General features: G+C 39.3%; 1 protein-coding gene across 2 annotated transcripts in view; it reads left to right on the top strand.

The window, feature by feature from the left end:
- Positions 1-19,857, top strand: part of CUL4A (cullin 4A) — a 40,510-nt gene extending 20,653 nt beyond the window's left edge. For both annotated transcript variants that reach the window (XM_088530216.1, XM_088530223.1), the window contains 11 exons: positions 1,566-1,684; positions 4,297-4,489; positions 5,769-5,873; positions 7,583-7,693; positions 8,017-8,102; positions 9,111-9,218; positions 10,240-10,353; positions 11,520-11,625; positions 16,704-16,876; positions 17,755-17,907; positions 18,241-19,857. In XM_088530216.1, coding sequence (XP_088386342.1) covers positions 1,566-1,684; positions 4,297-4,489; positions 5,769-5,873; positions 7,583-7,693; positions 8,017-8,102; positions 9,111-9,218; positions 10,240-10,353; positions 11,520-11,625; positions 16,704-16,876; positions 17,755-17,907; positions 18,241-18,336 — 1,364 coding nt within the window. In that variant the 3' untranslated portion in view covers positions 18,337-19,857. The remainder of the gene's footprint in view (positions 1-1,565; positions 1,685-4,296; positions 4,490-5,768; positions 5,874-7,582; positions 7,694-8,016; positions 8,103-9,110; positions 9,219-10,239; positions 10,354-11,519; positions 11,626-16,703; positions 16,877-17,754; positions 17,908-18,240) is intronic.
- The last annotated feature ends 4,952 nt before the right edge of the window (positions 19,858-24,809 follow it).

Genomic DNA, 24,809 nt, shown 5'->3' with positions numbered 1-24,809 from the left:
AGTCAGTTTGATAAAGGGAAAAAAAAGTAAAGCCTGCAAATGCAGAGTACATATGAGAAACTCTTCCTCTTGTATTATTACAACTGCCATTGACTAGGTACTGGTTATTTTTTTGTGAGTATAGAAACATTTTCCAAGCACTATAGTAGTGCTTTCTGGAACTTGTGGGATACCTTGTGTCAGAGAACTTGGCTTTTTTTCATCTGACAACTCTGTGACAGAATTTAAATCGTTCAATTAAGACAAATATGCCAGAGCATGAAGTAAGTTTAAACTTTATCAACTAGGTTGTAACAAAGCAGTTACTCTGTTTAACTGTTTTTCCTTTACCTGATCATTATGCAGGAGAGATTGCAAGCTGAAAGATGTTCTTCCTTCACTGAGTAAAGCTAAAGGGCAGGTTGATCTCTGAAATAAGTAGGAAGTAACACTTGAATGTGGTGACATGGGCATTGCTTAATCCTCTATTCAATGCCAAAAGAACATTGGTCACATCTATTCAAGACTTCAGTCTGTCTGTCTTACATAATTTTGGAGTATATCTATCGCACTAATGTTCAAGTGTGTGTGACAGTTTACCTGGCATAATTCCTGAACATTGGTTGCTCTCCCAAAAAGGTAAATAAGTTATAACAGATAGTGAAAAATATTGTTAGTCTGAAGAATAAATTAGAAAATGGGGAAATTTGGCAGTGATTGGAAACCATTTGTAATCTACTACCATTTTAAATTTGCAATTCGCGAAGTATATTTTTTGTATGAAGTAGAGCACTGTCAGGTACACTGATGTACTTTGTCAGCTTGTGTAAAATGGAGCTTTCTGCATTTTAAACTGCTGTAAACCTTTGATGTCCTTCAATGTTAGTGAAGCCTCTGCCACCAACACAAGACAATGCATCTCTGATTACATTGGGACTAAATTCATCATACTCTCAAATATAAAAGTGTAGAGGTAGTTGTGATATGCTTCAGATTTTTCCTTGAGCTTTTTGCTTCTCCATTCATTAGTGTAAGACCTATTTTCATTTAGAATGACAAAGGCAAAAACTGCCTGTAAGAAATTGGTAATCACATGCTAGTACATCAGCATGAGTGTCGCCTATTGCACACGTTTGTAATCCAAAAACGTGGCTCAGCGTGCCTCACAGAGGAAATCTTGCAAAGGATGCATCTTTTCCTACTTCAGATTTGGGACAGTTCCCTTAGCTTACTGATTTCTGATCTTCTTTGGAGGTTCTATGCGATCTCGTGATAAACCTGTATCTTCAAAATCAAGTGTTTTTCGTAAACATTCTGCAAAAGGCTTATACTCAGCAGCTTGTGGGTAAGGTACTTCAACTGAAGTAGTTTCGCTGTTTGAAATATTATACCATAAGTTACTTCAGTCATTTTAAGTAAGGGGGATATGCTAACTGTGAGCACTTGCTTTCAGGAATTTTAGTCTTGAAAACATAACTATTGGAGTCTTTTGGGGTGTTTTGTAGAGATTTTTTTTCTAACTGTATTTACGAAACTATATTCAAATTTGCTTTTTTTTTCTTTTTTTTCCTGATTTTATTTTTTAGGGCTTGATAACCTGCTTGATGAAAACAGAATATCAGATTTGACTCAGACATATCAGTTATTCAGCCGAGTAAAAGGCGGGCAGCAGATCCTTTTGCAGCACTGGAGTGAATACATCAAGGTATTTTGGAGATCTCGTACTACTTTCAAAATATATGCTATTGGCATATATTTACTCTGTCAAAAGTGAACAATACATTGTTATGCTGTATGCATCAAAATGCTGTTTTAAATAAATAAGGGGGCCTTTTTATCCCTCCTCAGTAAAACTTACTTGACAAGGCAAGTTGGCAATGGCAGCACTTATATTGGATTTTAAATTGTTGCTTGGAAGTTGTGTTCTTTATTTTGGTTATTTTGGTTTGGTTTGTTTTTAAATCGAGATGCATGCACATGTATTTAGAGTATGCTGGATTGTAGTGTGTATTGTGTTTTGGTTCAAACACGGTCAGGTAGTTGCATATCTGCAAAGCCAGTGGAACCTCGAGAGTCCTGCTGTTCTACTACAGCTTTGTAGTGCTACATGGCACCAATCCATGCCAGTACAGTTAATAAGATGAATGTTTAAGCTATTTCAAAAGGAATGTTCCTCTTGAAAATTATCCATTCCCAAAGTAGTTTCTGAGAGATTTCTGGTTTGTTTTGCGAGGCAGATATGCTAAGCAAAATGCATGAAGGATGCTGCCCCAGAGAATTCATGCTCTGGTGCTCTTGTAAGAGGAAAGCAATGAAGCTTCACACACGATATTTCTCTCTTGTGCTGATAAATCTTGACGTGGTAATTCTTTCCTGAATTCTCCATTTCTGCATATCTGCCTTCAGGGCTAAGTGTGCAGCATCAGTTCTTTTTAGACAGGACTTTTCTGTGTGCCCACATCTGGAGTGTGCAGCGCACGGCAGCAGGGAACAGTGTCCTCCGCACAAGCACCAAGATGGAACTGGCTCGGCAGCGTCGCGTAGTGTCCCCTGTGCAGTCTGTGGGTCTTTACCCAGCTGAGCCAACTGGACACGGCTCAGAAGAGAAGGTCTTTTTCCTTCCTTGCTCCCAGATCACAATCCTTGTGCTGCCTGTCGCTCCATAGACTCTTTTCTGATCTATTTTAATGCAGTACCTGGGCAAGGTCAGTTTGTTCTCAGGGTAGTGAGTTAAGAAGGGTGTTTTTGCTGGTCCAAGGAAAGAAGCAGGAGCTCAGGCAGGCAGAAAACTCACAGAATCCCAGAATGGTTGAGGTTGGAAGGCACCTCTAGAGATCATCTAGTCCAACCCCCCTGCTCCAGCAGGGACACCCAGAGCACGTGGCACAGGGTGGCATCCAGGCGGGTTTTGAAGATCTCCAGAGAAGGAGACTCCACAACCTCCCTGGGCAGCCTGTTCCAGTGCTCTGTCACCCTCACAGGAAAGAAGTTCTTCCTCATATGGAAATGGAACTAACTGTGTTTTAGTTTATACCCATAAATCTGTGGGAAGGGAGACCAGATCTCACCTTTCAGCAGCAGCAAACCACTAGGTTGGCTCATCAGGCCTTACACCTCTCAGAGTCTGACCCTTTATGGCTTTATTTTTAAGAAAACTTTTAATACATCTTCAGAAAGATAGAAAGTGTGTTCTGAGGATCAGAAAATCCTCTCCTTTCCAGCAACATTCTTTGTGCCAAAACATACTGAAATAGAGCTTTGTGAGCATAAATTTTAGCATGTGTGCCAGTGTAAGAAAAAGTATATAAAGAGAGATGAAGTCCTGTGCTGAAGTTCTGTGCTCTACTGTATCCACCTTCTTATGATTTCAGACGTGTCACCTCACTCTCTGTTTGGGTGACTTTTGAACGTTAGTGATGGAGATTGTGAGACATCCAGATACTCTGTTAATGAAATGGAATTTGTACTAAGTGCAAGATACAGATGCTGAGCATGGCAACATTTGTCAACCTTATCTTTGTCTTGGTGCGCTCAGAACAATGTGTCTTGAGAACCATCTCAACGAAAGATTGCAGCTTATAATTAAATATTAAACTGGCAACTGAGTTTTTGAGGAATTTTCCCCTTTCTACTCAACTATTGTGGCTACACTTTAGTTTATGAAAATATGCTGATGAAATAATGTTCTGCTGTTACTGTGTAGATGTTCCTCTTTCTCAGCTTGGGAAGTGCATCATGCTGCCTAGGGCAGTGATCAATGCTAATAAGTCATTGGAAATTGTCCGACAGGTTGAAATACTTCCTTACAGGCTGTTTTGGTTCAATAGACAAATGGTATTAACATTTCTAATTTTAAAGCAGTAAACATAGGTACAATAGGTACAAAAAAGAGAGGAAAGTCTGGTTTCTTCTTCTTGCACAAGGGAAAAGGTTGTTTAACCTTTTTTTTTTTTTTTTTTTTCCCCATATCCTTTATTGAGAGAGAAAAATCTTGGAGTTACGTTAATCGTAGCCACCTATTTCTGTCGATAGAGCTATCGAGTGGATTTAAGAAAAAGTTTTCCTTACTTAATGTTCTTGAGTCACTTTTCACATACTTTCTTTTTCATAAATCATGTAGTTCTGTATTTAACTGTAAATTTGTACATCATAGTTATGTCTACTGTGCATTTTTGTTTAGCTTTTGTCTTAAATGTATATAATTTTTAAACCAAACACTGATGTTTGAAATCCATTAATATGTCTGGGTTTTCATTTTAAACTTGAAACTAGGTAGTACTCTGAAGTATTTTATTATCAAAAGTGTTTGTTTTACAGAACTTTGGGACAACAATAGTGGTTAATCCTGAAAAAGACAAGGATATGGTGCAAGAGCTACTAGATTTTAAGGATAAAGTGGACCATATCATAGAAGTGTGCTTTCAGAAAAATGAGAAATTCATAAACTTGATGAAGGAATCCTTTGAAACGTTTATCAACAAGAGACCAAATAAGCCTGCAGAATTGATAGGTACACAAATATATATATTTTTTTTCTGTAAAATATTTCCAAAATCTGTAGAAAGCATGGTAAGGTGCTGCTGCTGAGTGTGCTGGTGTAACAGGGGCGTGCGGGATGCCTCCCCTTGGAGGAGCCCTGCGTGGGGGTACAAGACGGAGCGGGGAGAAGAGTGGCTATGGCAAAAAAATAAAAAAAAATAAAACTGGAAATGATTTTGCTTAGAGGCATAGAGGAGTTCTTCAGATAACATTATTTTGCACCTCTGTTGGAAAGGAGAAGGAAGTTCTGTCTCTCCCAGGGCTGAAGTTGGAAGAACAGCGGTTTTAAAAAGCCTCCTGATGTAAGGAGGTTGAAGAGAGAATTTTCTTTTGAGTGCCCTAAAGAGAGCACTAGTGCTCATTAAGGCAGAAAATAATAGTAATAAAAATCCTATTTAAAAATACTGTTTTTGAGATTCTCTGATGTGGCTAAAGCTCTCTGGCTCTTATTTTTCATGCCACCAGTGAAGCTGTGGCAGTTTGCATTAGCAGAGGCTGTTGCTCTTAGGTTGTGGGTTTTTTAAAACCTCTGTGAATTCTTCTTGCCTATTTAGCTTACTCATTGGCTTCCTTATAAAACCAACTTTAAGAAGGACAAGTTGCATGAGCCGACTGATGTAGATTAAAGCCACAGTACGGCCTGCTATCATTTGTGGATCGTGATGCTTCAGCTGTTGCAGTGGTTTGCTCCTTACCCCAGTAGAAGTTGGTGTAGGGATGCTGGTGTGGCTTAAGAAATATTGAGCTTAGACTCCTGGCTTAACCTTATTTCTGGCATTCAGAAGCTACTAAGTTGAAAGCATTGCTTCTGTTTACATTGTGGTATGCCCATAGCGTACAGGGGAGCGTGGTAAAGGTCTGCAAAAAGAGAGTCCTCTGTGTTGTTTGTTTCTGTTTCTCATAAAATACATTCATATGCATTTTACAATTCCAAAGCATTGTCTGTTAACAAGTAATGTGCTTGCAGTGACTGTACATAAAAACTGGGAACTTTTAATGTGTAAATTTTACTGCTTTTGTTTTATTCATCTTTTTCTTGGTCAGTTCCTTTTGTAATGTTTCTCCATTCTGTGCAGTAGTGCAGTGAGACTCTCTAATATCATTGAACGCAGAGATGGGAAAACAGAAAATGTAGCACTTAGACCATATTGCAATATGCAGATATTTTCAGATTGGGTTGGGGGCACCTGAGTTGGTGATTTTTTAGAGTGGCTGCTTTAAACTCCTAAACTTTTTTGTTTTATTTGTAGCGAAATACGTGGATTCCAAATTAAGAGCTGGTAATAAAGAAGCAACGGATGAAGAGCTGGAAAGGATCCTTGACAAGATCATGATAATATTCAGATTCATTCATGGTAGGGAATATCTGTTCACAGTTGCAATTTAAAAAGTTTTCATTGGTGCTACCAGAACTGTATTCCTGTGAATGTAAGAGCTTTCTTTTAGCAAGAGTTTCTGCTAGAAAAAGTCTGGAACTCAAGGTTGCATTGCGCTTGAAGAAGCCATACAAATGCCAGAAGGCAAATTTTGCCTTTGGAGGTTGTCAAGCTGGAGACCTTTTACGGTCCATGGGTGGAGAACAAAAATTCAAGAGGTAGTTGGTGAAGGTTTTTTTTTCCCACATAAATCACCTGTATCTCTAACCATAATCTCTCCACTAATGGCAGAGACAGAAATGTTAATGTAACTCTTTCCAGCCTATGCTTCTATACCTGGATGCAGAATATGTGAAATCCTAGCAATGATGATTTTATTCACTGTGGCTGAAAGTGCAGACAAAGGACTCAGAAAAGTTTACTGCTGTTTTGCTGCTTTTGAAATGCGCTTCTCTAAAACACCTCCCTCTGCAAGTAAAATCAGTTGTATCTGTAAGGAGGCTATTTTTAAGTTGAATAGCAGGAGAATGTATGGTAGCTGTATGCTCTTGTGAGGGAGGGGAAATTTGTGTCTTCTGCTGAATGTATTGTATTCCCTGTATGCAGGGATGCCCAATTGTTTTAATTCCTTATGGCCAGGAGCTCTTTCCTCACAAAATCCAAAATATGGTAAAGCAGACAAGAAACCAGTCCTGTTTTGTTTATTTATTTGTTTTTTGTCAAAGGTAAATAGTATTGGGTGGAGATAGCAAATGAATGTGGTATCACTGGGATCTTGTCAGGCTAAAAAAAAAAAAAAAATTCAGTCTGAAGCTCGACCAACTGTTTTAGTATTTCTGGTCCTGAGCTAAAAGAAGGCACAAATTCACATTCACATAGCTGGTGTGTGGGAGGCGTTTTACCGGCCGCCAGCGGGCGGTCGGTGTCTGGGCGCAGGACGTGCTGGTAGTAGCTTGGCAGAGTGTCCTGAGGCAGCGCATGAGCGGCAGGAGGGACCGAGAGGGTCGGGGTGGGAACCAGGCAGGAGTTTCTTCCCTGGGGGGCAGTATTAGGTGTGGTGCAAGGCGCTGGCAGGGAGGCGGCGGGATTGTTCCAGGCGGAGCGAGGATTGCCGTGAGTTGGAGCAAATTTCTGCCCCTTGAGGGTGAAGCAACTTGCCGGTGTCCCTGCACTACCAATGGAACAGGCGTAGGGCAGCTCGGGTGTGCAAGCTCTGTGCATGCCTAGACTGCTTTTCTATTTCAAAAGATGACTGGCAAACCTGGCGAAAAGATTTCTGCTAGTTTTTGTTCATCTTCAGCTTTTGAAGGTTGCTTACTTAATACAGAGGAGCCCTTCTGTTTTAATTTTGATAACACATTGGAGGAAAAATTTAACACTGGAGGGAGAACACTGTTTTGGACCGGGTCATGGCATTTGTTTTGCAACTGCTTTGGTGGGAAATATAAGGTGCACCATGTGCTCCTGAAAAGAAACAAACAAAAAAAGACATAAAAAAATTTGCAAAATAAACTAAGTAAATAATTCAAAGGTAGAAAAAGAGTACTTATCTATTTGTTGTGTAGGGAGTGTTGTTCTGCTGGCTGGTGTGTGAAGAGAAAGGATCCGTCTGCAAACCTGAAGTACAATGGTGCAGATAAAACACAAGTTGAACCAGGCATTTTAATTTTGTTTCAATTTCCGCCCAGGTAAAGACGTGTTTGAGGCGTTTTATAAGAAAGACTTGGCCAAAAGACTGTTGGTTGGGAAGAGTGCATCAGTAGATGCTGAGAAGTCCATGTTGTCAAAGCTTAAACATGGTGAGCATCTTTATTTGTGTTCAATTTTAATTACTTTTTGGCTTGTAAATTTGAATCCTTATTGTGCTTTAAAAGTGACAATCAGATTTTAAGCAATAGCTGAATATATTGTAACTTTTGCTGTTCTAAATGGGAGCCATGGGTTTGGCTTTCTGAAGCTGAGACTGGTTCATATAATGCACCTGCATGGGAGGAGAATATGTCCCTCGTTGCAGATGCTCTAGAGACTCGCGAACTGGGCTCAGCTGTCTCGGGTTAAGCCAGTTCTGCTCCTTCTGTGCCTGTTTGTCACTGTGGGATCTTTGCTTTCCTTTGTGTGACAGAATGTGGCGCTGCTTTTACCAGCAAGCTGGAAGGCATGTTCAAGGACATGGAACTGTCAAAAGATGTCATGGTTCAGTTTAAACAGGTACATTAAATTCATGTGTGCTAAATGTTCAACTGAGATAGGGAAGAGCAAACTTAATCGATGAGTGTTAAACTTTTGTATTAGGTTAAGACAAGAGAACTTTGATCACCAAACTCTTGGATTCTATTTATAGTTCTATTTATAGAACAGATATTATTTATTGCATATCTATTCAGAGTTAATCTTACTTTACAGTTTTACTTGATTCCTTGTAAAGTAAACTAAAGGCTAAGCACTGTGTAGTAATTTAGTTCTCTGTGACTTTTTTGAAGGCCGTTTTCTCTTTTTCTGTCAACTGTGGCTTTGTGAGTGGCCCTCACCAAAAAGGGTTACCTCGCCTGAGGTTACTAAATGCCCAGAAATGCACCTGTGTCTCGGGCCCCTCAGCTTCCAAACAGCTGGTGCCCGAGAGATGAGTTGGAGGAAATAGAGTACACGTGCTTGCCCTCCTATGTTTTATCCTGAGTGCTTGTTTCGTGGCCCTGTGAGGGATGGGATTTGGAGGAAGGGGTCTGACCCGGGACAACTGTTCTTGTAACAAAATCCCATGATGAGTTTTCTGTCGCGGACTGTGCAGCACAACTTAACTGATGCTGTAGCCAAATTGTGGGAAGGTGTGCTGTCTAGCAGATGTGTGGGAGTCTTAGGGCGTCCTTTTGACCTTACCAGGGCTTGTCCTGGTTCTGATGAGAAGTTTTTGTTTTGCTTTGTTTGTGCATGATTAAAGTTCTTTTGACCTCAACACAGTGGTTCAGTGAATACCTTAACCCATGTTGTTCTGTTCTCGTTGCTTCCAGCCACTCGCTGTGTTTTGAAATGGCACTCTGGGTGTGTGGCATAAAATAGACGTGACATTCCAAATCTTGTTAGAGCAAATCAAGGGTGCGGCCTGTAGGAAATTCAATTTTTTCTACTATTTAAATTTCTAACTTAAAATATATACATGTATTTTCTAATATATCAAACTGGAGCAGCATCCTTAAATCATTTTTATCTTTTGTATTTTAGTATATGCAGAACCAAAGTGACCCAGGAAATATAGACCTCACAGTAAATATATTAACTATGGGATATTGGCCAACATACACACCTATGGAAGTCCACTTGAATTCAGAGGTGAGTGTTTAAATTCTCCTTCTAAATACTCTTCAGAGTGGAATCATAATCTCTGTCATAGGGTGAATGAGTGCCCTCTGATTAATTTTTCTCTAATAGGTACTGAAGGTATTTACCTCTTCCAGAGATTTCCAAATTGAAAGGAAAAAAAGAAGTAGCAGCTGATAAAATGCATTTTTAAGGAATTACATTTCACTTACATATTTTTTCACCTTTTAAATAATTATAATCTAAAATTAATATTAAAATATGCCCTCTTACACATAGCATAGAATTTTAAAGTTCACTTTAATGTAGTCAATTTTTAACTTAATTGGTTAGGCATTTTGATACTGCTGAAAGCTATGTGACTATGAGCTCTTTTTTTTCCCCCCTAAGAGCTGTCCTTTATTTCCTTTGATGTGTGTCTCAGAAAACTAGCCTATGCATTTGACTGGCACTGGCCTGAAAGAAAAATTGTTTTCAAATTGACAAATTTTGCAGAGCTCATTTCAGCAGTTATGAAAAGAACCAAAAGTGAAATAGGCATTTGGAGCCCTGCTCCCTGTAAATGCCCTGCTCGATCTGAAGCGCAGCAAGCCCTTAACCCGCCCCCCATGGTACCTTTGCCTCAGCTGCAGGCTGGTTAGAAGGGATCCAGCCTGAGCAACACGTGGTAAAAATCAGGAGTAAAACCTCCTTCCTTGGAAACCTTTGGAGGGTGTTAAGTGATAGAATCAGACTTGGCGCTATCTGGAACAAACTAAGAGAAGAACTTGGGAGCAGATGGTAATAGTATACAGGTGGGAGGTATCTGTTGAGTTTTTCTTTGTCCTGTGACTTCTTTTTCAGTTGCAAAGTCCAGCGGTGTAAGGTAGTGCTGGGGTACTTGATAGCGGAATTTAGCCTTTTGTTTTTAGTTTCCACACAGAAACATTTATGAAACACTGTTGAGAAGAACAAAAGAAATCACATGTGTGAAGGCACCTATCATTGCTGCACTGGAGTAGCACTCATAAACTTTTGTCTCTTTGCTTGACAGATGATTAAGCTTCAAGAGGTATTTAAAATGTTTTACCTGGGAAAACACAGTGGCCGAAAGCTTCAGTGGCAGACCACTTTGGGGCATGCTGTCCTAAAAGCAGACTTCAAGGAAGTAAGTTTGCTTGTTTAATGCTTAAACAGTTAGTATTAACTTTAAACTAGTTACTCAAAATCCAGTTGGTGTTTTTGTTGTTGTTTTTTGCTAAAAGCAACAAAACTTTAATGGAAAAGCAAGTACTTTTTTGATCAAAACAAAATCCTACCTAAGCAAAAGAGCAATATGATGGTTTTCAGTAATAAATTTATTGGTTTGATACAACATGTTGTTCATTCAAGTAAAGGAAATGGTAATCAAGCAGGACGTTCCTGAAAGAAATGCAGAAATATCTTTTTTTTTTTTAATATGGAATTATTTTAAGTATTTTCATAGAAATACTGATGGCATTTTTAGAATGCTTCAGTAATACAAAAATACACTGGAGGGTTAGTGATGTAATGACTGAAGTCAAAATTAAAATGTTTGCTGAATTAAGCCTTAAATAACCATGTTGCTCCTTAACATGTTGTTCCTGTAGCTTTTGCTTTGTCTCATCAAATATTTTGCATTTTACTAATGCAGTTTAGCTAAACCAAAGCAAAGACAAAAAAAAATATTTTAGTAAGTCACTCTAAATTGGAAACCTAGAAGCTGTGTCTTTGTGCTACAATAAGATATGGTTGTTGATTGGCAATAGGTAATTACTGTAGACAGCTCTTATATCTGTCTGAGGAGTTTGATCTATTTATCTCCTTCTCATTGCCTGTTTATACAAACATTGTGCTACAGGTAAACTATCACTGTATCAGTGAATCAAAGTGAGCTTTTGGTTCTTTTATGTTTGATCCGATCCTGAGATATTATGTGTCAGTTTGCTCATTGCCATGAGGTGAAGCTTAGGTGAAGTATGAACTAGAGATTTGCACTGAGAGTGGCAAAGCCAGAATTTCTTCTATTGTAACTAAAAGAAGAAAATGGGTGTGAGTTAAAAACTGGGCCATTCAAATGGCCTTATGGTGTGTGCTTCATTACTACTGGTAGACTAGCAAAAAAAATATTCTTAAGAATATGCTCTTGATATTGCATTCAAGCATAATCTGTGTGATGGACATTCAAAAATGTATGTTTTCTATTTCTCCAGAAATATATTAAAAAAACAAAAAGCTTCTGTAACTTGACAGAATTTTGAGATGCAATAAAAAATGCTCTAGATGGGACTTATTTGATATTTTCTCTTTTAGGGGAAAAAAGAATTTCAAGTATCGCTCTTTCAGACGTTAGTGCTGCTTATGTTTAATGAAGGGGATGAATTCAGTTTTGAAGAAATTAAAATGGCCACTGGTATAGGTAGGAAAAGTGCTCTTGTGATTCTTAAATATTTTTGTTGAATGATTAATTACCAAATACGAGTCTGCATGTAAAGGCCACATTTTAAGAAGTTTGCTATGGTTATTCAGAGAAGCTTTATGAGTCAATGGTATACACATGCAGAAAGAGGTGAGTGAAACTCACTGGTGGAACTTTCTAGTGCATAAAATAACGTTTCATAAAATTATTAGTAAGAGAGGCATAGCATGTCATTATTAACAGCCCATCAGTTTTATAAAATACATCACTGAAGTTCTTAAAATTCACATCAAGATAAAAATAGTTTTCTGTACAGATTGTTTTAGTTCTACTACAGTTTTAAATATTGTTTATTTTAAAATGATCTGTTATAGACTATAGACTGTTATTTTGGAGTGATATGAGAGAGAACGTTGAACCATTTGGAGAGGCTGTACACATATTTTCCATTAATGTTGCAGGAGTGCCCCATTTGCAGTAGATCTCATTTGTTAAGAAAATAAGTGCCCGGTGGGGAGTGTACTTTGTAGCTCTCCTTTTCTGCATTTTATATCTGAAGGTGGAAATGACCTAGGAATGATAAAATCTGTAGTCATCCTTTCATGCCTCTCCTCTCTGTGCTCTTTGATTATTTATTTTAATATTTTTTACTTTTCCTTGAAATTGTTGCAACTGTTAGCATTTAAATGGGGAAAAAATCCACCATGTCTTTACATCCTGGCACTTCTGCATCAACTAGCAGTTCATACCAGCAGCCCTTTCTTTGTCAAATCTTAAGATCAGCCCACAAAACAACTGCTGAAAAAGTATGTGAACACACACACAGGTCCATTTTACAGGATACAGCAAAATCCAGATTTACAAGATACAGTAAAATCCTCAGCTCAGCTCAGAAAGGTACGTTTCCAAAGGCGTCAGTGTCCGGGTGCTCCGGCTTCCTGTCCTCCCAGCTTCAGGTTGCTTCGTCATCTGCTCCCCTGTGGCGCCGGGGGCGGAAGGAGGTCCAGGGCAGAGCCACCGATAAGCATCGGGAGGGACTAGATAGGCTCCTTAGGTCAGGGTACAACAGGTGCAGAACAAGCAAATTCAGGGCAGCCTGATGCAGATCCTGGGCTCTTATCTCACATTACCTCAGGGCTTGTGTTCTGGCCGCCCCACAACGATAGATACAATCTGCTGCGTGGAAATTCATTCTATTGCAGTGCAATAAAAAGGATTTCAATAAACCGTTTCTAAGGCAGCTGGCTAGAATTGATTTCCTAATCTGTGCTATGATTGGGAGCGACTTGTGTTATTGCTTTGAGTGTTACATCTGTGTTTATCTTTTTATGGGTAAATAGCACGTGAATGCACCTGATGGGGATGTTCTGCGGCCCTCAGAGTTCCCTCGGGCCAGGATGGTTCCTGTTACTGGATGATCTTTTTGCTCAGTGGTACCCTGCCAAAGGCACCTATCCCAGCTAGCTGGAAAAGGACAGGTAGTTTTTAAGAGAACAGCTGAATATGTGATTCAGCTGCCTGGCAAATTGACTGCTGGGAGCAGTCACAGCTGGATTCAAGAGAACGCTCAGAAGAACCAGAGGTCCATGGGTACAAGTAACATAGGACCCGTAGGGCAGCATTTATTAACATGGAATAAGTGTGTTTTGTTTGTTTGTTTTGTAATGTGGTAGAACTGGGAAGCATTCAAATAATTAGGAGCAAGGATTGAAGATGTGGATCAGCTTCTCTGGAAGGAACAGCTAAGTATGTTAGGACTAAACTAAGTAGACTAAAAGGTAGATAGAAATTGGTGAATAAGGATTTACTTCCTTACTCAGGGAAGAACTGGAGGATACTAAATGAATCAGGCAGATGAACGGTGCAAACTGAATGAGAGGGGTTTCTTGCACAAAAATGGTAAGCTGTGCAGCTCTCAATGACAGCATGTTAGGGAACCTAGAAGTTCACAGGGCTCAAGGGGGCAGGTTCAGGGAAGAACAGGGCACTGAAAGTCCCTAAGTGCATAGAAATCATCTCTGGCTTAGGCATTTCCTGAGCCTTAAATAACTGGAGACTTAAAGAACAGTAGGTTGAGGAGAGAAGAAACATCAGGAGAGCATAGTCACTAGTCTGGATGGGCCTCCTGACTGAGGATGTCCCCTCTTCATTTCTAAAGACTGGGTTGTTCTGAAACTCCCAGTTCTGAAGAACTGTATCTAATCCCACCCTTTTACCTTGGTATTTATGTGTACCAGGTCTTTCTGGGACCATATAATTTTTATTTAATTGACAGATTTATTCTGAGCCCTAGCACTCTTTGCACAGTGGTGTTTACTGCAGAAGTGTTCAGAATGCCACCCCATACCATAATTTAGGGGAAAAGAGGGAATAATATGTCTCAAGTTGTAATATCTTTAAAACAGGACAGTAAATGAAAGGGTGAATTAGACCACCACCATCTGATAGTACTTGGGCAGAAGCTTTACAGGAACTTTCCAGTACAAATACTGGTCTAGTATGTGTAGTTCATAGTTTGTGAGCCTTGGTGCAGGAGTAAAGGCGAGTGACAAGCGCAGTGCAATTAAAATTCATGCAGTAGTTCTGCAGATTACTGCAGTGTGGCAGGCTTTTACTGAGAAGAATGGAATTGCTGAGCTCATGTATTAGTGTGTGGGTATATATTAGGGCAAAGGCAGCATGATCTTTGTGATACATGACTTCTCCTTAAACTCTGTGCAAGCCTATTGCACTATCATAGTTGTGCACTCGGATTTTTAGATGATCTTGGTAAGAATCCATCACAGTCCCTCTTGTGGATGAGTAGTTGGTTAAAAGGCGGGAAACAGGAGGTATCAAATACGGGCAGCTTTCACAGTGAGAGAAAGCTCCTAATTGGGATTCCCATGTAATCACTCAATATAGTCATTAATGATCTGCAAAAGAGGTTGAATACTGAAGTGACAGAATTTGATGATGATGGAAACTTCCTCAGGAGGATCAAAACTAAAACTTCTGGAAGAGTTGTAAAAGGATCTTGCTCTGTAGGACTATTGGGAGATCAAGTAACACCCGGTGCTGATGAATATATAAGAAGTCGGCCTAAGGCGGGGAATAGGCTTGGCTCCCTGTGCAGTGATTGACTTTGTTAGGTATTACTACTCAGGAAATGATCATTGCCCTCCCCGAAAGCATGAACTCAAAGTTTATCAGTGATCAGAAAGACAAGCAGCATGCTAGAAAGTTTTTTAGGTGGTATTTTTTAAAAATAAAATAAAATAAAAAGTTGAGTGCTGCATAAATTCCAGGTCAGCCCATCTCTAAAGGAGTATAGTAGAAGTAGATAAGGACAAGGAAGGATGAAAAGAAATATTGAAGGTATAGAACTGTTCTCATGCAGCAAATGGAGCGTTCATCTTTTACATAAATTTGGGACAGGATAATTTGGAGAGGGGAAAAGGAAGAAATACAGTAACCTGTAGAATTATGAATGGTTGAGGGATGATTAGCAGCGAATTCACCAGATAAAGCAGAACAAGAATTGAGTTGTGTTTTAGCTTTTCCATCAGTTAGTAGCCAATGAAAGAGCAGGTGCTGTCTGGGATAATGGACATGTTGGTCCAACCCATCCAACAGTTCATCTGTTGTCCTTGTTCTTGTCTGAAGCTGGGATACCCCTCTGAGAGGAACAGCAGTCCTTAAAGCAGCAATTCACGAACTCTGAAGCAGCCCACAGCTGCCGGTCCTCACTTTCCCACTCCAACTTTTTTTTTTTTTTTTTTTTTTTTTGCTTTTTAATTGAGGGCATGTAAAGATGATAATAAAGTGTATCCTGTTATTTAATATGTTCCTGTGGACTTCCTGTTGTATAAGCCTCGTGGATAAGGTATTGGAAATGTGGATGCAAAGCATTTGTCATTTTCCAGTGTTACAAAAAAAACCCACCACCACTAACAACTTCAGTGATTAACTGAAGTGACAACTTTTTGCATCAGCCTTAGCAGCTGTCCAGGAGGGTTCCTCAGGCACAGCAGTCACGTCTTCCCCAGCTGCCTTGTCGACTGCAGCCTGAGATAGGGCCAGTCAGATACCTGTTTGTTTCTCTCAAAAGTCATTCTGAAATTATTATTTAAAAAAACGACAAGCCTGCGTGGCAGAAAGCAGTAAGATGATATGAGTTAAAACTTTCTGTTGCTTAAGTAAGCACTTCAATGAATTAAAACTTGCTAGCAATTTGTGTCAATAGTGCACTTAGGGTAGGACAACCAGGGCCAGAGTTCCACATTTTGTGGAACATGTGACATTTTGTTGCCTTTTTTTACACCTTCATTAGCTACTACATAGTATTTTAAAAGAGATTAATATGTGTATTAATTGACCTGTAGGAATGTGAACGTTGAGCTAGGAATTTTAGGACAATGGTGGTGTTAATCTTTTATTTCTTTGCCTAGTTCAGCACTAGATTGCAAAGTCTGGGTTTCAGTTCTTAGGCTGCAGCTCTGCTCAGGAGATCTGAGGCACTTGGTGATGACATTTACATTGTGAACAAAACTGTTCTGGACATTGTACTGGCCAGTTTAATGCAGGATCTTGATATAAACTTTGCAATATGAGGCAGATGGTTTTAGAGTTCATTTTATCTTTTTATCCAAATGATTTGAGTTTTAAATCTTGCAAGCTAAAATTTTCCTCAGCCACTTGTTCCTACCACTTTCCTGTTGTGGGAGCTTTTGTATCTGTAATGACTGTTTTGTCTTCTAATGAAGCACCTACCTGACAACTTGGACTTCTTCCCACCTGGTTTGTTTTGTTGTTTGTTTGCTTGTTTTCTTCCTGGTATGTAATGTGAACTCTTTTCTGATATTACTTTGAGCAGAAAACTCACTGTGGTGTTTGTTCTTGACCTATACAATTCTGTGCACGCTCTTAATATTTTTGCATAAAATAACAAGACCAAACTTGAAGGATATATTTTGTATTATGTAATTGGAACTTAGAACAAAAATAGTATCTTTGTACTTACATTTTTAGATTAATTATGTAAAACTTTTCATGTTAACCTTTTGGTCTTCTATCTCCTTTACTTTGAACTTCTTTAGAGGACAGTGAATTAAGAAGAACTTTGCAGTCTTTAGCCTGTGGTAAAGCACGAGTATTGATTAAAAATCCAAAGGGAAAGGATGTAGAAGATGGAGACAAATTCATGTTTAATGGTGACTTCAAGCATAAATTGTTTAGAATAAAAATAAATCAAATCCAGATGAAAGAAACAGTATGTATTTTCCTATTTTTCTTTTTGCATTCATCCTGGCTAAATTGACTGTTAATCTGTATGTCCCACCTGAACAGATGGAATTTCCACCTTTGCTGCTGTAACTTTTGTGTTTGGAAAAAGAGGTTTTTCATCTTTTTAGTAATCAGAATGAACAGGGCTCTCAGAGGCAACAAGATTATGAATCTTATTGAAATTCAAAAAAAATTTTTTTGGGGGGGAGGGGGAGTTCCTTCATGCATTTGTACCTGTTTCTTAAACTGATACCTTCTTGCAGATGTCCACCTTAAGTTTTCATGGTATAGATCAAGTTGGAACTGTAGTAAAATTCACAAATCAAACACTGCAGTATTATTTTTTCCTTTTTTCTTTTATATATAGATATATAGAGAGCGTATAAGAAAGTTACTGAAATAGGATTAACTATACTTTTGCAGTGGATGTTTTTGCTGACTTAAATTCCAGTGCTTGGCATCAGCTGACATGTTTTAATTAACATTCTTTCTGTTCTGCCTTTTCATAATCAAATCCCTAAAAGACAAACCAGACTTAAGCAGTTTTCTACAGAATAATATTGTATTTGGGCTGCCATGTGTTATATATATATTTGTAATATTAAATGAATTCTTAAGGTTTTCTAATAGAACATTGATTTAATATATGTGACTTTTTTTTTTCCTTTCCATTGTCCTCATCTTTGGCTTGCTGTAGCAGTGTGCGTCAGAATCTCTTAGTTCTTGGTGTACAATGATGTGTATGTCTGTCTCAAAACCAGACATGAATAAATATGTTTTTCTTAACTGAAATGATTAACTATAGATTTTTTTAAAAATAGCATTAAAAAGTGATGTGATGTGTGGTGTTGAATTGTTCCTTAGGTGGAGGAACAGGTCAGCACAACTGAAAGAGTATTTCAAGATAGACAGTATCAGATTGATGCTGCTATTGTAAGAATAATGAAGATGAGAAAGACACTTGGTCACAATCTTCTTGTTTCTGAATTGTATAATCAGCTGAAATTCCCAGTAAAGGTATCTGATTATGTTTTTATTCAAACAATCCTAGAATTATCCAGAAATATGCGGTAGTCTTTTCAGTTCCGTGAGAGTTAAGAAATCTGAGAAGTAATATCTGAATCAGATGTAAAGATGCAAGTTTTAAAATGAGTGCATTAACAAGTGAGCCACAGGATCAGTGGTTTTTTATCCAGAACTTGTTGTTGGATTTTTGATTTTTTTTTTTTTTTGTTAACATGGTGTATTTCTTTAGGAATAGGACTGCTAAAAAATATCTTTAAATAAAATATACAATCTTACCTTTGCATGTATATTGTTAACTGTTACTAATCTCACCTTTTCTTGTAGCCTGGAGATTTGAAAAAGAGGATCGAATCTCTCATTGACAGAGACTACATGGAGAGAGACAAAGACAACCCCAATCAGTATCACTATGTTGCATAATGGAGAGGAAGTCCTTTTATATTTTAAAAAAAAATCAAGAAAACAACAAAATCATCCAAATATATCTTCTGAATACTGAATACCTATGCTGTGCCAGACTTTACTATTAGCAGATTTCAGGTTGATATGTATTACTCAGCCAGCTGCATGCACTGCTATGGAAGAGAAGCAAAATGATGCATTAATTGGATCACGTTAGTCAAGACTCCTTAGTAATTTTAAATGTCACATTTTTCTTTTAGTTACTTCTTTTGTTCTTTGGGATTCTTGGAAAATTTGTTTCTACAGTTTTGTTCAGTGTCATGGAAATTGGATGGAAAGGTAAAATTACCTATGTGAGAAATGCTTCTGTCATAGATGCAAGTCTGGTTTATTCAGGTGTGTGTTCCTGACTGTGCATCCATGGAGACCCTATATGCTGCATTCTTTAGCCACGGTGACAACCTGGGTAACTTTTTTAAAACCCCTTAATTGAGGAACACTTATGTACAAGCAGTGTTGTTGAAATACACTGAATTTTTGAAATTATGCACCATGAATACTCTTAATCTTGTATTCATTCAATTTTCTTTCAACTGATTATGAACTTCAGTCTGGTTTGGATAAATCAGGTTTTGAAGTGAGATCCTTGAAGTGCCAAGAGGACAACTGTGTTAATGTGTGTAGTGAGCTGTCTGATTATTTAGCTAAGATACTTACTTGTGGATTATGATTTTATTACTACTTTGCTGGTTTGGGTGGCAATTAACAATTGAGTCAAAGAGGCCCTACCTCATTTTAGGGCAACTAGTTTTTATCACTGTTCATATAATTGCCGTAAATTTAGTTTTGCCTTTAAAGTTGCATACAGGGAAACTACTGTACAGTGTGCTCCACTTAAAGATTAAAAAAAAATGAAATAAAACATTTTTTAAAAAAATAAAGACTTTTACAGTCTTGATGTTATGAAAGCATAGTTTTTGTCTTGAATGACTAAGGCTTTTGTGAGTACTTTGTTACATATTGTATATATGTAAGTTGATTTGAATTAAAGAATGGAAGACATTGTAGATCTGTTAGATAATTGTAATTAAAAGGAAGATACTTTTGTGGTAATACTTACAAGCTGCTGCTTATTTTCAGGATTTGCATAAAAGTGTGTTTCATTCTGATAAAGAGCTACCAAAGGAGTTTTGATCAAGGCATAATGAGAATTTAACTGAACAATATTTTCTTGAGATACCTTGCAAAGTTTATGTAACATGGGTATTGTGCATCAATTAAAAGGCCACCATCTCTTCTTAAAATAAACACTGCTAAAAATTGACATCTCATTAGTTTACGTATCAAGGTCCTTGTTTTGTCATCTGATGTCATTAATTGTATTGCATTCTTTTGAATTATTTTCAGTCCCTTTGTGTTTAGAAACTAAACATGTGTTTAGTTTACTGTATTTAAAGCATATTTAATATTGTAATTTAATGTAGACTTATTTTAATATTTGAATCTTGAGTTAATTCAAATAAAAACTTTGATGCCTATTGAGTATTAGTTCCTCAGGCTTTGCAAATGTTAAGTGTACGTATGCGGTGTGTTGCTTGGAGTTACATTATATTATTGCAGTTGTTTATAACACTCGCTGCATATGAAAACTGATCAGCTCCATCTTACTTGCATCTGCTTTGAAAACAAAATGAAGTATATGCCTCACTGAAGTATAAGGGGCAGAGGCTTCATCCACACAGAAAGTTAGCAGTAGCAGACCCTTACTGGGTTGTGTGTGTGTGTGCTTTATGTATATATTACATATATATATCAACAAGCTAATATGTACTCTGTTCCCTCTATGAATTCATAACTTCCTGGTTGGTATCATCAGCAAACTTGCTGAGGGAGCACTCTGTGCCTTCATCCAGGTCATTGATGAATAAATTGAACAGGACTGGACCAAGGACTGACCCCTGGGGGACCCCACTAGCCACAGGCCTCCAACTAGACTCTGCACCGCTGATCACCACTCTCTGGGCCCTGCCATCCAGCCAGTTCCTAATCCATCTCACTGTCCACTCATCTATCCCACACTTCCGGAGCTTGCCCAGGAGGATGTTGTGAGGGACGGTGTCAAAAGCCTTGGTGAAGTCGAGATAGACGACATCCACCGCTCTCCCCTCGTCTATCCAGCCGGTCATTTCATCATAGAAGGCTATCAGGTTAGTCAGGCAAGATTTTCCCTTGGTGAATCCATGCTGACTACTCTTGAGCACCTTCTTGTCCTCCATGTGCTTGGAGACAAAGGCCAGCATGAGCCGTTCCATCACTTTTCCGGGGACGGAGGTGAGGCTGACTGGCCTGTAGTTGCCTGGGTCCTCCTTCTTGCCTTTTTTGAAGACTGGCGTGACATTGGCCTTCTTCCAGTCTTCCGGCACCTCCCCCGTTCTCCAGGATCTTTCAAAGATGATGGAGAGCGGCTTAGCTATGGCATCTGCCAGCTCCCGCAGCACTCTGGGGTGCATCCCATCAGGGCCCATGGATTTGTGGGTATCAAGGTTCCTTAGGTGCTCTCTGACCAGTACAGGCTGGGAACCGAGCTTGTGGAGAGCAGCTCTGCGGAGAAAGACCTGGGTGTCATGGTGGACGACAAGTTGACCATGAGGCAGCAGTGTGCCCTCGTGGCCAAGAAGGCCAATGGGATCCTGGGCTGCATTAAGAAGAGCGTCTCCAGCAGGTCGAGGGAGGTGATCCTGCCCCTCTACTCAGCCCTGGTGAGGCCGCATCTGGAGTACTGTGTCCAGTTCTGGGCCCCACAGTACAAGAGGGATGTGGAGCTGCTGGAGAGAGTCCAGCGCAGGGCTACAAGGATGATCAGGGGCCTGGAACATCTGCCCTATGAGGAGAGGCTGAGGGAGCTGGGCCTGTTCAGCCTGGAGAAGAGAAGGCTGAGAGGGGATCTAATCAGTGTATATAAATACCTCAAGGGAGGGAGTGCAGAGGACGGGGATGGTCTCTTTTCAGTGGTGGCCACTGATAGGACTAGAGGAAATGGCCGGAAACTGAAACATCAAAAATTCCATAGGAACTTAAGGAAAAATTTCTTAACAGTGAGGGTGACAGAGCACTGGAACAGGCTGCCCAGAGAGGTTGTGGAGTCTCCTTCTCTGGAGATCTTCAAAACCCGCTTGGATGCAGTCCTGTGCCACGTGCTCTAGGTGTCCCTGCGTATACAGGGGAGTTGGACTAGATGATCTCTAGAGGTCCCTTCCAACCCTAAGCATTCTATGATTCTATGATTCTATGATTCTATGGTTCAGGCATTTTAAATTTCAGCCTCTTGGCTAAATTACTATTTGATTATACCAATTAAAACTAAGTTGTTATCTGAACAGTGGAAAATGCAAGGCCTGTGTATGATGTATACGTCTGTTGTGCTATGGTGTACTTGTCCCCTTCTTGCTCTCTGCCCTGCCACTGTACTGACTTGAGCAGCAGTGTTGGGGAGGGCTTTTCTCATTAGTGCTACCTGCTTGTGGGAGCAGGGGTCTTTGTTTCTCCTTCATCCACCTGCTGATTTCTGCCCACCTTCTCACCCTCAAACCCTTGCTGAAGATTTTACTTCTCTAAATTGGTCTGAAACTGGCTTCTGAGGCCCTGGGCCACGTCATCACATGACTCTCTCAAGACCCTGTTTTTGATCTGGCTTCCTCATATTCCTCCTTCTAGGATTTTGTACATGCTAAACCAATAAGTAAGAGGGTTAGAAGTAGTACATTATTATTTGATTTACCAGTTAGTATGGTAATTATTATTTCCTAGTTAAAATAGCTGCATTTAATTGCTTTTTGACAGCTGGTGATAGAATCTAGCTGAGTATCCTGTCCTAATCAGTGTGTGTTTGATGCTCCCTCTTTGGTTCACTATCTGTGGGTGTACTGTGCCTACAGGGCCAAGGTGCCTGTATTTTATTTATTTATAGCAGCATGTGGTAAAGTAATAGATTTTTCTCTGCAGTATATCCATGTTCATTGGAAAGACTCTTGAAGTGCCTGGATCTTGGCAACGCAACATCCTCGAAACAGACTGTACAGCAAGGTCTATGCAAGGACCAAAAAAAAAAGGAAGAAAGCATAATCAGTCTGGGATACAGGTGTGGTACTCTCCTAAATCCTAACAAAAGCTAACTTTTGGGCTTAATTCATTCTGATTTATTCAGTGTTTCATCTACTAAAAATGAAACAAAAACAAAACCTACCTACTTCCCACATGTGATGCTCAGTCATCTAACTAAAGCTTGCTGTGAAATCTGACAGGCTGTGGGCATGCAGCTTAAGGGCTGACAGTTGTAGGGGTCTTCCCAAGTCCTGCAATTTAAGCTTTCCTTCCTCACCACCACCACCACCCTTGCTGCCCACAGCTTGTGTCCTGCTTCTCCTAGGTTAGTACTTGAGCTGCCACTGCGAGTCCTTTATTTGCACTGGCGTTTTCCATATAACTCCTTTGTCCTGCTTCAGATTCTGTGTTCAAAATCTTCCTTTTGTGTGGGGGTGCATGCACTATATATTTGGGAAAAAAAAACTTTCAGGCAACTGTTTTAGTGTATCAATATTGTATGCATATAGACTTATCTGTACATTTATGAGCTTGGACAGCTGTTGAAGGGAGAGTAGACTCTGCTGTCATACCAGTTATCTGTTCCGAGCAAGTCTCTTTGGACAGCAAATAACTCTCTGAAGTCAGCTAACAGCAAAAGGCTAAAGAAAAACGGGAGTAAATTCTTCCCTGGTAGAAGTTTTCAATCTGTATGTTGTCCTCCATGCTGGTATTCTGCCTTAAAGCTGCAGCACAGCGTGTGCTGTGTAACTTGCCTCCTATATCTCCTGGCTATTTCCCACATTCTTACCCAAATGCAGCCATTGTGCATCCCTGGCTCCCCAATAATCTGGAACTGTATCGGAGTTGATTAGCCAGCACCTCAGCGAAGCACAGGGTGCAAGTGCTGTGTACAGGCTCGCCTTCCCTTCACGGCAGTGCTAACCTGCATCTTTGTGCTCTCTACACTATTATTTATGGCATTTTTAACGTTATTGACTAGTGAGGCAAGTGTCCAATAGGGTTGCACAAGATTCAATTCATTAGGAAAACAGGCTAACAATTACTAAATAGTACTTTTACCGAGTGACAGAGCTTACTACGCAGTCATTCTCTGTGCAGGACCTAATATTTTTATATACTCATTTTATGCTATAACATTGTCACTTACAATAAATTTACAGATTTAATTGGTGGTAATCCAAGCATCAACATTTTTCAAATTACAAATGACTACCAAGTTTCAGTAAAGGTGCAGACCACTGCGTAGCAAGTCTAAGCCTGACAGGGGCCCTTCTATTCTTTTTATTTTTCTCCAGGCAGTTCACAGATCTACCCCCCCACTTCGCAGTGTGGGCTCCAAAAAAGAGTTATCGAAAAACTAGAGCAACCACCGTCCCCCTCCCTTAACCTCAACTCCTCTGCAGATGACTCATTCAGACACTTGACCAGAGCTGATCATTACATCCTTTTAACAGCTGAGTAACTTCTGCTTTTGGTAACACATGGTGAGAATAAATGTACTGCAGGAATAAAAGCAAACCAGCAATAATAAAACATCTGTGTCTCTAAGTATTAAAAAAGAAATGTCTTTTTACACTGAAGAGTTGATAATCTTCTCTAGGGTGTTTTGGGGAAACTGGAAAAACTGAACAGAGCCAAATGCCAGGAAAAGGTAATCAAGTTTACAACACCTAAAATTGACTAATTGCTAAATTTCACTTCAGTTAGGTTTTAGGTAAAAGTGTAGGCAGGCAGGTTGGGTCTACAGAATTCTCTGCCTCCGAGCTGCTACGTCCAGAGTACAGCACGGTGCGCACAGGGGTGACACAGGAGCCAGCATGAGCAAGCAGAAACAGGCTGTTATTGGCACACTGTCCAGCAGCACTAAAAATAGGATTTCAGTAGTAAAGTAAATACTTCAGAGGTATACACTTTCTGAGAGAATATATCTTTAGCAGTTTAGATACAAGAGAGAATTGAATTACGCAGGATCAACAGTTCAGGCCCTGCATCTCATTTACTGTGTTAACATCTGACAATTCTGATATTGACAAACTTCCCCTTTTTTTCTAGTTTTCTGAAAAATTTGTGGTTTCTTAAAATTCTTGTATATAAAAACATGAAACAACATGAGAAGCTATTTTACATAGCTTTACCCATGCAGCTTTTTCCCCATACAACCACAATTTTGCCCACATGACCGCAAGTCATTAGCAGCCCCTCTTTTAGCTTGAAACAAATAACACTGCTCAAATATACGCACATGGGTACATATATTCATATATATATGCAGCCAGAAGATCATTTCAGAGGTAGCTGAGACTATTCAACTTCTGGGACTGGTTTTAATCTAAGCAAGACGACTATACTCACCTTTGACTGCCTTTTTACTCATCAGCAAGAAACTT

The sequence above is a fragment of the Tinamus guttatus genome, unplaced genomic scaffold (genome assembly GCF_059628265.1).
Source record: "Tinamus guttatus ecotype Peru unplaced genomic scaffold, ASM5962826v1 Tinamus_guttatus_pri_ptg000030l, whole genome shotgun sequence".
NCBI lineage: Eukaryota > Metazoa > Chordata > Aves > Tinamiformes > Tinamidae > Tinamus > Tinamus guttatus.
The sequence above is the reverse complement of the archived record's forward strand: the minus strand, read 5'-3'. Positions and strand labels throughout refer to the sequence as shown.